This window comes from Abramis brama (genome assembly GCF_963993115.1).
Source record: "Abramis brama genome assembly, chromosome: 23".
NCBI lineage: Eukaryota > Metazoa > Chordata > Actinopteri > Cypriniformes > Leuciscidae > Abramis > Abramis brama.
In genome coordinates, this window is record NC_139985.1 from 22,531,616 (window position 1) to 22,546,420 (window position 14,805).

The window sequence follows — 14,805 nt, forward strand, 5'->3', positions numbered from 1 at the left end:
AGTTTTTGAGCATGTTAAGGGCCCCAAAAGTGGCAAAAAGACAAAAAAAAAAATATTGAAGAAAAAAAAAAAAAAAAAAATCCTTACGAAAACAATAGGGCCTTCGCCCTTTCAGGGCTTGGGCCCTAAAAAAAAATAATCCTTACGAAAACAATAGGGCTTCCGCCCTTTCAGGGCTTGGGCCCTAAAAAATAATCCTTACGAAAACAATAGGGCCTCCGCCCTTTCAGGGCTTGGGCCCTAAAAATCCTTACGAAAACAATAGGGCCTCCGCCCTTTCAGGGCTTGGGCCCTAAAAATCCAAACTACATCAAATATTTAAAAAAATTCCTTTGTTTCATTTAAGTCCAGATGATATCATTTTTAGAATTAGAATTTAGAATTTTTGATCATTTGCCACTCTTGCCTATTTAAGGGTTACATTTCCTGTTACGACTCCACTTCAGTGAGAACCCACTTCAGACGATTCAGTGCATGCAGGGAACTGAACAATCAATTCAAACTGATTCGCAAACAAATTCAGTCATTTTTACCAACTTGTTTGATCAAGTCTTTGAACAGAATCTACTCAAAAGAGTAAATCATTTGTGAATGGCGCATCGCTCATGCCCCAGAAAAAATATCCTCATATCAACATGTACCACAGCTGTGCCACAGGCGATCCGGAGTTTGTGTCCTGGCACGTGGATCAGGCTTTTCAAACCAACATCATAATTTTGTCTCTAGTTTAATATTTGTCAATAATATATTTTTTTAAATGTACATTTATTGATTTGAAACAACTTTCGAATCTTTATTCATTATCTTCCATTTTTATTAGTAGGTCTAGTAAGCTGTTTATTTTTAATTGATATTTAATGACTACAACATTTTAAATATTTGCTCTTAACCGATGTTGGCCAACAGCAATAAATTATTGAAATTGCCCGGCAGCATAAATTAAGAACAGAAATTTTTCTTTGCCTCTCTCTACCAGACACAATGGATTTCTTTCAGCAAGTTTCTTTGTCTCCCTAGCTGATACACGCCAGGTCTCTATTGTATAGGTAATAAAATTAAACGTTTCAGGGAAGAAAGAAACGCATATTTGCCGCTGCGTGTCATCCTCATCAATTACAAAAAAAATGTTTAGATAATCATAACACCCTGCTCAAACATTCTAAACCCTACAAAACCAATTGAAACACTTGGATTGAACAATGGATTATTTTTTTTTTTAATGTAAAACCTTTAAATCCATTACAGTATTTGTAACTTAAGATACATTTTGCCTGAAACGAACTTTGCCTTTGCCTGCTCTGTAAGTTAAAACTGAGCGTCAGGCAGGCAATCGACACTCTACGTATGAAAGACACATTTATATTGTCATGCACCTCCACTGTGAAGCTACTGAACTGTCCCTCCCATCCCCCATATGTGTGATTGAGCGTCTGAGGCTGACTACTAAAAACAAAGTGAAGTCGCACCAGAACAATTCTAAACATTAGGCTAACATAATTAAAGCAATTTACCTTCAGGCTGAAGGTAAAAATTCAGGACTATTGCTTAAGCTTCAAGTGGCTTTTGATGTCATTCAGTCACGGCTTCATACACTAAAACTTGTTCTGAATGTAGATAAAACCAAAATTATGTTATTTTCAAGCTCGAAAAAGGTAGTAGACAATCTTATTCCTCTTCAGACTTTACGAGGTAATGTGATCGAGTTAGTAAAAGAGTATAAATATCTTGGCATCATTATTGATGATACGTTATCTTTTGGCTGTCACATAACCCAATTAAATAAAAAATAAAGCTTGGGTTTTATTTTAGTAACAAGTTTTGTTTTTCATTTAATGTAAGAAAGTTAGTTAGTTTCTGTTACTTTTTTGCCTGTACTTGATTACGGTGATGTGGTGTATCAATTTGTTGCTTCTCATCTTCTCTCCTCTTTGGATGCCGTTTATCATAGCGCTTTAAGATTTATATCAGATTGTAAACCTTTAACTCATCATTGTATATTGTATAACAGAGTAGCCTGGCCCTCTCTGTCCATTAGAAGGAAAATTCCATGTTTCAAGATCGATTCCTATTCATTTTCTGGATTTGTAATCGATGCATCGAGAAAACAAGTGAATCATTACACCCCTAGAAAACACTGAAATACCGTTGTACATTGTCAGTATCCTATGCTTGCTCCACCAGCGTAACCAGCGTGTCCGAGCACGCTAGAGAGAAGCGCTCTTCATTAGTCTCAATCAGCATTAGTAAAAATATCACTGTTCCACCTAAAAATCCACCGTTTCTGTCGTTTTATTTATTTTATGGCATAATTGTACAGTATGTTGGGATGGAGGCGCCAGAACTGCAACTGATAGAATGCACTACAGCACGATATTATGAGATTTCTTCAAAAGCAGATCGTGGAGACGTTTTAATTGTTCACAATCAAAAATCGTCATATCGCACACCCCTACACTAGATATATTATATTGATTATATATTATTTGTCAGTAAATTTCATAGCTTGTAATGTGTTATATCCCACAGCCAAACTTGAATCCACATTTTCATGACTTCATCTTGTTTTTTTGAACAGGTGGTGAAGCGAGCTGTGGCTAGCCAGAAAGACCAACCAGAGGCTGTGGAGAGGGCAGAAAAGTTTCGGCAGAAATACCGTCACAAACTCCAGACTCTTCGGCACCAGCCTTTGTAAGAGCATCATGAACCTAAAGCCTCTGCTTTGGCTCATCACGAGTTCATTCTTCAGCTTGACTGTATTTGTGGCTTAATATTCAACAAGATCTTAGTAGCAATTAGGATGTTTTATGAGTTACAGTCTTGTAGTGTGTGTGTGTGTGTGTGTGTGTGTGCTTGAGTGTTGCTGGATGAGTGTTTTTCTCTTCTAATGTAGCTTGCCTCTCCTCTCATCTCTAGTGCTTATGGATCCCTCACCGTCAGAAGTCTTTTAGACACAAGAGAACACTGTTTAAACGAGTTCAACTTTCCTGACCCCTACTCTAAGGTTTACATTGAATCATCATTCACCTTGCCTGTGGTTTTTCAAATCACATCAGTTCCCCACAATCCGTTATTTAAAATCTTGTAAACATTTTTTTTCTGTCATGAGATTGTTTCAATCTCTATCTTTGTGCATCTGTTTGTCTATTTTCCAGTGGTTAAACCATTATTTAGGATGAGTGTTTTAGTTGTTAGTGGCCGATGGAGAATTATCTGATTCAGTCTGAATCTCTTATTTTCCTGTAGATCAAGCAGAAAGAGAATGACATGGCCCTGAAATACTATCTGAAGGTGGTGAAGTCAGTAGAGGAGCTGAGCTGGGAGCAAAGACAGTTCACTTTGGTCAAAGGCCTCCTGGCTGGCAACGTTTTCGACTGGGGAGCCAAAGCTGTGTCAGAGTGAGTGGACTAACAAATATGCCAGGGTTTTTTTTATTTGTTTTTTTTGGGCTATATTCTTACTTTTTATTTGTTTTTCAGCGTGCTTGAATCAGATCCAGACTTTGGGTTTGAACAAGCAAAACAACAATTACAAGGTATGAAAACTTTTAAACTGTCACATAATAAAGATAAAATATTGAATCACAAATTATTTTTTGTCTGATAAATGATAAATATATATATGTTTGTACTCTACCAGTCAAAAAAGTTTGGAATAATTGAAATTTAATCAAAAATACACTTAAAAACAATAATATTATTACAATATTATTATTAAATATTATTACATTCAAAAGAACAGTTGTCTATTTTATCTATGGCAAAGGTGAATTTTCAAGGTTTTTCCGGGATCAAAAATGGTCTTCGGTGGTGGTGGATGAACACCGTCATCCACACACACAGTACAAAGTAAATGTAATACAAAGTTTGTAATATTAACTTATCCTATTTTTTCATGAAATAAAAAATAATCAAGGTTGGGCCAGATCATAAAACAAAGTGCTTAGAACTATCTGTAAATGTATATGTAAAAAGACACTTGAGTGACTGATTTGAAGGTTAGTAATAAAATGAACAACAAAGTAACACATTACATAGAAAAAGTGGCACTGGCAGGTTTAATATTTTGCATTCACACTCCAAGGGCCCTATCTTGCACCCAGCGCAACTGACTTTGTACACCAACGCATGTATCATTCCTATTTTGCACCCGACGCACAGCGGACTTTTCCCTCGACAGACGCACGTCGGTAAATTAGGGAATGAACTTGCGCTCCCGGGGGCGGTTCAGCGAAAAGAGGAGGCGTGTTCCGGCGCAAACGTTCCCTGGTGCTATTTTGCAATTCCATAAAACAATTCTGCCACAGACCAGGAAAAACCTAGTCTAAAGTCAGTGGCGCGTTTTCAGTGGCACGTTCAGATGCTGTTTTAAGGGCGCATGCTTGGCCATAATGTAGCGTGTGCACAACGCACATACACTTTGCTTCTCTCATTTACACAGACGCGTAGCAGTTGCCATTTTTGCAAACCATACATAATTACAAGGAAAAATATTCCACATGAGGGAAATCATTGTGGTGCCCATGAAGATGTGAAAAAATAGGCATAAATCTAGCTTACACATTTACCAAAATTATTATACGCCTGTTTAACTGAAGCTAATTTGGGTGGGTTTCTCCCATCCCCATACAATGTCTCTTCTCTGTCTTTTACGGCCCTGACGAGAACGTCGGTCTCCTCGGCTGTGAACTGCTCCTGGCGTGCGCCTGGCAAATCCGCCGTTTTAATAGCATTTCGCCATGGAACAAGCGTGCCTGCTTTTAAAGGGAATGTGAGATGATGCTCTGATTGGTTTATTTCACGTTACTCCCAAACCACACCTATGAGTAATGTAGCTACTTCAGACCAACCCATTTAAGATTTGCGTCGGGCGCAAGAGTCATTTATCCCGCAGGTATAATAGCAACAGCGCCGAGATCCGCCCACAAAGTTACTTGCGTTTCGCGTTTGATACTTGCGTTTCAGATCGTTAAAATAGGGCCCCAAGACTTAATGCATAGATCATTTGACATAAAGTATCAGATTGGTGTATTTCGTCCATTGCTAAGGTTATCACTGTCAATTGATTCAGTCGTACATTTAAATACAGTTGTCAATTCAGAAACTTTGTAATGTGTAGTTACGGTAGCAGCATGCATATACAGTGCTTAACAAATTTATTAGACCATCACCCAATGTAAGGTTTGTGCCACAGCTGCCCTAAACTAACAGTATTGGTGATTACCAAAATAATTTTTATGTTTTTGTAATGGTTAATCCACCAGTATGTGTAAGCTCTTTAGTCACAGTTGGCCAAGTCAAAGTCCAGACTTGAATCCTATTGAACAAATTTGTGATTTAGTGGATTCAAAGATAGATTGCACAAAAGTTTCATTAAAAGTCTTTGCGAACAACTAGAAACTTTTTGGAAGTCAATTACAACAGAGAATGTGGAAAAATAATGCGAGCAAGAATCCAAGCTGTTATCAAGGCCAAAGGACAGCATACAAAATATGATATTTTTTGGTTATGTTTGAATAAAGACTATTTAGTTGTTTCAGTTTGTTATTTGCCTATTATTAGAGTATTCAATGTGCTGCTTGTATAGCAGTATATATTTACTGTCCTCTGAAATGCTGTGCGTCAGGTGCAGAAGCTGGCTTCAAAAAACAGACGCATGAGTGCTGCCAGCATTGCTTTAGATGTTGCAGAAGCGGAAGGTCAGCTTGTCAGTGCTCAGACCATATGCCGCACACTGCAACAAGTTGGTTTGCATGGCCGTCGTCCCAGAAGGAAGCCTCTTCTGAAGCTGGCTCACAAGAAAAACTGCAAACAGTTTGCTGAAACGACCTGTCCAAGAGCATAAATTACTGGAACCATGTCCTGTGGTCTGATGAGACTAAGATAAACTTGTTTGGTTCAGATAGTGTCCAGCATGTGTGGCGATGCCCTGGTGAGGAGTACCAAGAAAATTGTGTCTTGCCTACAGTCAAGCATGCTGGTGGTAGCATCATGGTCTGGGGCTGCATGAGTGCTGCTGGTACTGGGGAGCTGCGCTTCATTGAGGAAAATATGGATTCCAATATGTACTGTGACATTCTGAAGCAGAACATGATGCCCTCCCTTCAGAAACTGTGGCGAACGGCATGATAACGACCGTGCTAGATAACAATGGTGCTCACACAAAATATTGACACTTTGGTCACAGTTTTGACATGTTCACTTAGGGTGTACTCACTTTTGTTGCCAGCTATTTTGACAATAATCGCTGTATGTTGAGTTATTTTCAGAGGACAGTAAATATATACTGCTATACAAGCAGCACACTGACTACTCTAAAATCTATCCAAGTTCCATTTATATGATATTGTCCTTTGAGAAGATATACTAAAATGTTTGCTGAAATGTGAGTGGTGTACTCACTTTTGTGAATTATATATGAATTACACAATGCGAGAGGTACAAAGCTGCACTCTTGCGAATACTCCCATTATAATCAATGAAGCTGTACAATGAATCTCTTATTGACATCGTGTTTATACTTGGTTTTAATGGAAGGATTCGAGAGAGTGCAGAACTCGTGCTGAACAAAATCTCTGCCACCTTGAGCGGTGTTGAGCGGATTAAATAGCTGATCGGCCATTATGTTCACATGCTTGAACACTCACTGGAGCGTTTTAAAGCAGCCTGCTATCAGCGGGTAAAGGTACAGCAGAGCGGCAGGTATCACCACATTAAATGATCAAATAAATCAAAATCAAAATAAAAGACAAAGAATCATTTTAGCATCCGCCAAAATATTTTCAATGCAGGAAAAAACATGATCATTACTCCAGTCTTCAGTGTCACATGGCCTTTCAGTAATCATTTTAATATACTGATTTGGTAAAGAAACATTTCTTATTTTCAGTGTTGAAAACAGTTGTGCTGTTATTTTCTTTCTTTCTTTCTTTACTTAAAAAAGAAGAAGAAAGAAGTTAATACTTTTTTTTTCTGTAAGGACGCATTAAATTGACCAAAAGTGACGATAAAGAAATTCATTATGATAAACCTTTCTCTTTCAAATAAATGCTGTCCTTTTAAATTCTATTCATTAAAGAATCCTGAGAAATATGTATCACGGTTTCCACATAAATATAAAACCGTTTTCAAGACTGATAATAATAAGACCCAATATTAATAATTGAGCACTAATAATAATTGATAACAATTGAGCACTAAATCAGCATATTAGAATGATTTCTGAAGGATCATGTGACACTGAAGACTGGAGTAATGACTGATGAAAATTCATCTTTGCCATCACAGGAATAATTATATTAAAATATATTAAATAGAATAGAATTGAATATTTATATATATATATATATATATATATATTAAAGTAGAAAACTATTATTGTAATCATATTTCACGATATTACTGTTTCTACTGTTTTTGATCAAATAAATAAAAATAAAAAACTTAAAATTACAAACTTTTCACCAGTATGTATGTATTTTGATACCTTTAAGTTTTCTATATACTGAACATTTTATATTCCCAGAAAGGCCATGGCTTGTGGATGCCTACAATCAATGGATTGAGAGAATGAAGGTCAGATCTTAAATCGACAATGACTTTAAGTCATTGAACTTTAAACTTTATGGTTAGCTGCACTCATACATTGTTCAAACAAGGTGCGATATGATAGTATCTCTTCTATTTTAATAAGCACTTATCTGTAAAAAAACAAACAAAAAAAACACAACAGGACATTGGGTCTCATTTACACACATACAGTGAGGAAAATAAGTATTTGAACACCCTGCTATTTTGCAAGTTCTCCCACTTGAAAATCATGGAGGGGTCTGAAATTGTCATCGTAGGTGCATGTCCACTGTGAGAGACATAATCTAAAAAAAAAAATCCAGAAATCACAATATATGATTTTTTAACTATTTATTTGTATGATACAGCTGCAAATAAGTATTTGAACACCTGTCTATCAGCTAGAATTCTGACCCTCAAAGACCTGTTAGTCTGCCTTTAAAATGTCCACCTCCACTCCATTTATTATCCTAAATTAGATGCACCTGTTTGAGGTCGTTAGCTGCATAAAGACACCTGTCCACCCCATACAATCAGTAAGAATCCAACTACTAACATGGCCAAGACCAAAGAGCTGTCCAGAGACACTAGAGACAAAATTGTACACCTCCACAAGGCTGGAAAGGGCTACGGGGTAATTGCCAAGCAGCTTGGTGAAAAAAGGTCCACTGTTGGAGCAATCATTAGAAAATGGAGGAAGCTAAACATGACTGTCAATCTCCCTCGGACTGGGGCTCCATGCAAGATCTCACCTCGTGGGGTCTCAATGATCCTAAGAAAGGTGAGAAATCAGCCCAGAACTACACGGGAGGAGCTGGTCAATGACCTGAAAAGAGCTGGGACCACCGTTTCCAAGGTTACTGTTGGTAATACACTAAGACGTCATGGTTTGAAATCATGCATGGCACGGAAGGTTCCCCTGCTTAAACCAGCACATGTCAAGGCCCATCTTAAGTTTGCCAATGACCATTTGGATGATCCAGAGGAGTCATGGGAGAAAGTCATGTGGTCAGATGAGACCAAAATAGAACTTTTTGGTCATAATTCCACTAAACGTGTTTGGAGGAAGAAGAATGATGAGTACCATCCCAAGAACACCATCCCTACTGTGAAGCATGGGGGTGGTAGCATCATGCTTTGGGGGTGTTTTTCTGCACATGGGACAGGGCGACTGCACTGTATTAAGGAGAGGATGACCGGGGCCATGTATTGCGAGATTTTGGGGAACAACCTCCTTCCCTCAGTTAGAGCATTGAAGATGGGTCGAGGCTGGGTCTTCCAACATGACAATGACCCGAAGCATACAGCCAGGATAACCAAGGAGTAGCTCTGTAAGAAGCATATCAAGGTTCTGGCGTGGCCTAGCCAGTCTCCAGACCTAAACCCAATAGAGAATCTTTGGAGGGAGCTCAAACTCCGTGTTTCTCAGCGACAGCCCAGAAACCTGACTGATCTAGAGAAGATCTGTGTGGAGGAGTGGGCCAAAATCCCTCCTGCAGTGTGTGCAAACCTGGTGAAAAACTACAGGAAACGTTTGACCTCTGTAATTGCAAACAAAGGCTACTGTACCAAATATTAACATTGATTTTCTCAGGTGTTCAAATACTTATTTGCAGCTGTATCATACAAATAAATAGTTAAAAAATCATACATTGTGATTACTGGATTTTTTTTTTTAGATTATGTCTCTCACAGTGGACATGCACCTACGATGACAATTTCAGACCCCTCCATGATTTCCAAGTGGGAGAGCTTGCAAAATAGCAGGGTGTTCAAATACTTATTTTCCTCACTGTAGTTGTGTGAACTGTAAAATCTAATCTAAAATCTAAAATCAAGCTAAAATGTATTCTAAATGTACACATGCTCCCTGGGGCATTATAAATAAATGTAGAGTATTTAAAAGCAAGACATTTTTATGATTTGTATTAGATATCGACTTATAATGGATCTTGTCAATACCAGCTAAAGTGAGATAACTGGTCGGGAAACCAGTTTATTGACTTAATAGTTTTTTTTGTATTATTACTTGTATGAATTAAAACTTTCCTGACAAAATGCTGAAAGTTATTACAAAATGAACAATGACTTCACCTTGAAAATGTTTTATAATTATAATAAAAAAAAAAAAAAAAAATAACTATGCTATACTACTGACCATAGGCGCCGATCCCACGTAAATGGACATGCGCCCACGGAAAAACACAAGATATTCTCCATTCATCCGGGAATGTGTGTTTTAGTTTAGTTGGTAATCATAGGCGGAGAGTAAACCAACACCAGGTTTAAGGCTTGGAGATGCGCTTCCCCTTAAAAAAACATACATTTCCTTGTAATAGTTTCAATTTACGTGCCACCGCACAACCTACACATCCCAGCATAAACGCTCCCAATAAATTATTTGTTATTAAAGTGTCTCCATTCACAAACCACTGTTAGTTTTAACAGAAAAGCAGGCATACTGTATGTGGGCTTTGGCATGCGTGCAAAAGAGCAGTCGCTTTATATTCACTAAAAAGCTATCACTCTCCTTAGCTCATTGTGATTTCACAAAGTTCTATTATAATAAATGAAGCTGACTGCACAATGAATCTCTTATTTACATATTTTCTACACTTTGTAATAATGAGAGGATTTGCGAGCGTGCAGAATCCAGAATACATTCACCGCTCAACGCCGGCCTTTTTATTCAGTGCTAACTTAAACACCTCTGATTAGCCATCGAGTTGACCCCTCCCAACCCCCACCTCCACCCCACTGGTTAAAGTTATGACATACTGCAGTTATTACGTTTGGCTGAAATGCTTGTATTGAAATATTTTATAGTCTACCAATGATGAAACTGGGCTAGATATTTTTTTGTGAAGGAGGAACACAGTAGTGAGCCTTTGAGCTCTTTATGATCACTATGACATAGTGGTTTTCAATTTGTCCAAATTTATTTCTATAGCACATTTAAAAGCAACAGAGTTGCACCAAAGTGCTGTACAATAAAACGTTGAGCATACAGTATCAAAAGAAAGCATTAAAGAAAACTTGCAGCATACAAAATATAAACACATTAAACAGAATACAATCAGAAAACTTCAACATAAAACCCTTAAACTAATCTTAATCAAAATAATTTGCATAACAGTGACTGAAAAATATGTATTTTAGATATGGGAATGGAATATTTTGAGTTTTAATATTTGGTGTATGGTCATTTGGCTACTTTTAGGCTATTTTTGATTGGCCATTGTGGTTAGTTTTGTTACGAAGACCTGGCAACCCTGTTCATTGTTGATGTACAAAGGAGAGCGAGAAAACAGAAATAAAATGATGTCATGTCTTTTTTAAATGCATATTTGAAAATGTAATATTTAAACAACCTATGAAGTCTTCCCGGTCTTGATTGAACACTGTGCCTGCTGGCTTTCTTTTACAGGGTCCTCCTCATAAATGTGCATTGTTTTTCGTAGATAATAGTGGAATAGACATTATTCTTGGGGTTTTCCCTTTCATTAGAGAACTCCTCATCAGAGGCACAGAGGTAAGTTAACAACAATATGTCTCAGAAGAAAGTTTTAATTGTTGGCTCTTCTCAATGTGTTCTTTGAGTTTTAGTTACACATCTGAGTATGTTGGCTTTTAGGTTGTGCTTGCCAGTAACTCAAGCCCTGCCCTAAATGATGTCACTAACAGTGAGCTGCAGATCCTGACTGAGAGAATAGCCGCCATGGACCCTGTCATTCAGTGAGTTATTATCACTTATTACCAGCGGTGAAAAGGTTTACAAAAAATGTTTTAATCATTTGAGTGTAGATAATGGCAGTCAGTCTTTGTGCACATCAATAGAACGAGTTTGTGTATATCTATTTTATAACAGTATAGCAGACTACTTGCATACAATATAAGTTTACTTGCTAAAAAAGTAATACAATAGGTTTTTCAGCAAAGTTTTGATCATGTTGATAATTTAGAGGCCTTAGAATGTTGTGAATCAAATATAATACAGTAGGCTTTAAAAGGTTGAAGCTTATTATATTGTGATAGTTTTTTATTTAAATATTGTGAACTGTTACACCATTATTCTTTACACCATGCTGCTATAACATGGTAACAGCAGATTGACCATGTTTCCATTTTTCCTTTTTTCAGGGCTGCACTCAAAGATGACAGACTTGCTTTGGTGCAGAATGGTTCTAGTTCTCCTTGTTTAGACCTGAGGTATAGTAATAGGCCTATTTGTTGGAGTGTATCAGACTTCCCTCTGCTTAAAACCATGTCATTTCCCTTTATTTTTCATTCTTCAGTCGCCTGGACAAAGTCCTGGCCACAGTCGTCAGGGAGCGTGGCACAGATCTGGTGATCATCGAAGGTATGGGTCGGGCTATCCACACTAACTACTACGCCATGCTCAGCTGCGAGAGCCTTAAACTAGCCGTCATAAAGAACTCCTGGCTGGCCGAGCGTCTTGGAGGCAAGATCTTCAGTGTAGTTTTCAAGTACGAGGTCCCTCCAAAATCTTAAGGGCAACATTAGAGAAACTAAGAGGTTTTTAGAGGTGAAATGGCTAGTTCCGGAAGGAAAGAGCACTACTTGGTCCTCTGTGTTTCTTCATGAGATTGATGTAATGATTGTATTTCAGGGTTTTCTTTTGCTTCGTTTAAAAAAAAAAAAAATCCAAATCAATAATAAAGGGGTGGTTGTGTGTGCCTGCTCTGAAATTGAATGTGCACGTCTGCTGTAACCTCCCTCATAACAATTGGATGACAGCTGTAGGGGCTTTTTCTTTTGATGAGATTGAATTTTATTGTTCTCAGACCAGATTTCTGTTGCTGAATGATTCTCCTTTGGATTCAGGATGGATTGCAATGACAAATATAACATTTTATGAAGTTTTGAATTAGCCCTAATCCTGCTGGCTTTAACAATGTATTTAAATGTATAAGCCTGGTAATTAAAAATGGGTCTTTCTTTCTTTTTTCATCGATAAAAATCACAAAGAATATTGGCTTTTTTATTTCATTGCAGACTTATTTAGATGACACATTTTGTGTATTTCCTATTTTTGACAAGCAATCTGGTTTCAAATGTAACTGGTATGTTTCTAATTATTTCACTCATTGCTTTTGTTTGCTGCCATACTGAATCATATCTCATCCAGCTGGCATTGTCTTTTAATGGCTTGCTCCTCTGTTCCCATGACAACATTTTGGAGTGACAATGATTTTCTGTTATTTTAATACATTAATAGTGGCGACCCAACTAAAGTGAATAACAAAAGCTTCCTGCCCAAAATAGCATGCTTGGGTTTTGGCAAAACTGAGAAACTATGAATTCAGATATTTTCTCCCACTGTCTGATTGCGATAGATAAAATGGTGTAACTATTTTAACAAACTCAGATATAAATAGACAAAATACCTTTTCTGAGTTGTGTAACACTAGGTGTCAGTTTTTTTTAAATCATAATTAGTCCTATACAAATACCTTTCTTGATAAAGGCAAATGCTAATGTGGTAGACTTTCAGGATTCTTTCTCCCTCTCTTTTTTTCTTTTTCTTTAATTTATCAGGAGTAGGAAAAAATGACATGGAACAGAGCCTGCTTCAGATATTGCATCATTATAATGTACTGCATTTATCCTCAAATCTGATGCAGCTCTCGCTTTCTACCATCTGTGGAAATCTTTGTAATATAAAATCCATTTCAGGGTTGTACAGCACAGCATTGCGTACATATGCGAAAGAGAAAAAGTCGATTTTAAGATAATCTATAACACAATCATTAGTTTGTGGGCACTAAATGTTAAAGCACAATATTTCAGGGATATGTTACAGAGTAAGAATCACATCGATTGTTTTTTTTTTTTATCATTCTGATTGATTGTTTGATTCTCTCAATGTATAATTTATCTTATGTGTTTTTGCATTATTTAAATGTGTGTGTGGCCCCCAAAAACCAAAATGTGTCATTAATTGCTCACAAATTGGCAAGCTATAATGTATTTTAAGCACTTTATGTATTTTAAGTGTTTACGCCATCATTCTGACTAAAGGTTTAGGACTGATGGTCTAGAATGTGACGTTCAGGAGTCAATCAGTCGGGCAGTAGCTTTCAAAATATGCTCATCATGGACGTTGTGAAAACAAGAATCTCTCTCAGACTAAAGCTGTTTGTACAGTCCTCGTTTATCATCTGGCCAAAGGCTAACTTACTTTAGTAATGCGTACATTTTGTGAAATATTGTAAAATCAAGTGTAAATACAGTATAACGTAAACTTGTACATAAAATGTACTGTTTATTTGCCTTTATCTTGATGCATTCTCAAGATTTCAGAAAATTAATACTCACTTGACAATCACATGTAATTCTGTCAAATATATTTTACACTGTCTTCACTCAGCTTGGGTCTCTTTAATCTCTGTATTTGTATTTGCTTTAGTATTGACCTGTCACCAAGGACTTTACCAGTTTTATAGATTAGATTAGATAGATAGATCTTTAGAATCAACATGAAAGTGTTCACAACAGATTTTACTTCAAATGTGATGTATTTCTAAATGAAACTGATATACTGAGAGAAAAGAGCAGTATTATATCCATTGATATCAAATGTGTTTGAATGGCTGCCAGTATAAAAAAATGCTTTAATGTATCCAAATGGTGTAATTACAACATCTACCACCAGGGGGTTGCTGGACCAAAGCTAACAGTCAAAATCTCAACCTCTTGACCCAGGCAGCATTTCCCAAAAGCATTATAAGCCTAAGTAGATCATAGAACCATTGCCACCAATGGTCTCTACGATCTGAGTAATATTTATTTTAGCTTGGTAACCATCATAGAAACAAGGAAGGAAGCAAGCAAGCATTTATAAAGCGCTTTCATATACTGTACACCCAAAGCGCTTTACAATCATATCTGGGGTCTCTCCTCAACCACCACCAGTGTGCAGCGTCCACTTGAATGATGCGACTGCAGCCACAGTACAACGGCGCCAGTGCGCTCACCACACACCAGCTATAGGTGGAGAGGAGAGAGAGTGATAGAGCCAATTCATGGGATGGGGATTATTAGGAGGCCATGATTGGCAAGGGCCAATGGGTGGAATGTGGCCAGGGCAGCGGGGTTACACCCTTACTCTTTTACGAGAAGTACCATGGGATTTTTAATGACCACTGAGAGTCAGGACCTCAGTTTTATGTCTCATCCGAAGTACGGTGCTTTTTGACAGTATAGTGTCCCCGTCACT

The 14,805-nt window shown here is 37.4% G+C and overlaps 1 protein-coding gene across 6 annotated transcripts in view; it reads left to right on the plus strand.

Annotated features, from left to right (window-relative positions):
- Positions 1-13,956, plus strand: part of pank4 (pantothenate kinase 4 (inactive)) — a 40,572-nt gene extending 26,616 nt beyond the window's left edge. For 4 of the 6 annotated variants that reach the window (XM_084100925.1, XM_084100928.1, XM_084100924.1 and 1 more), the window contains exons 11-19: positions 2,576-2,688; positions 2,914-3,001; positions 3,244-3,395; positions 3,477-3,532; positions 7,522-7,571; positions 10,993-11,097; positions 11,200-11,300; positions 11,706-11,774; positions 11,861-13,956. In XM_084100925.1, the coding sequence (XP_083957051.1) occupies positions 2,576-2,688; positions 2,914-3,001; positions 3,244-3,395; positions 3,477-3,532; positions 7,522-7,571; positions 10,993-11,097; positions 11,200-11,300; positions 11,706-11,774; positions 11,861-12,077 (951 nt within the window). In that variant the 3' untranslated portion in view covers positions 12,078-13,956. The remainder of the gene's footprint in view (positions 1-2,575; positions 2,689-2,913; positions 3,002-3,243; positions 3,396-3,476; positions 3,533-7,521; positions 7,572-10,992; positions 11,098-11,199; positions 11,301-11,705; positions 11,775-11,860) is intronic. The other 2 variants (XM_084100929.1, XM_084100927.1) reach the window with 1 other exon arrangement.
- Positions 13,957-14,805: the final 849 nt, after the last annotated feature.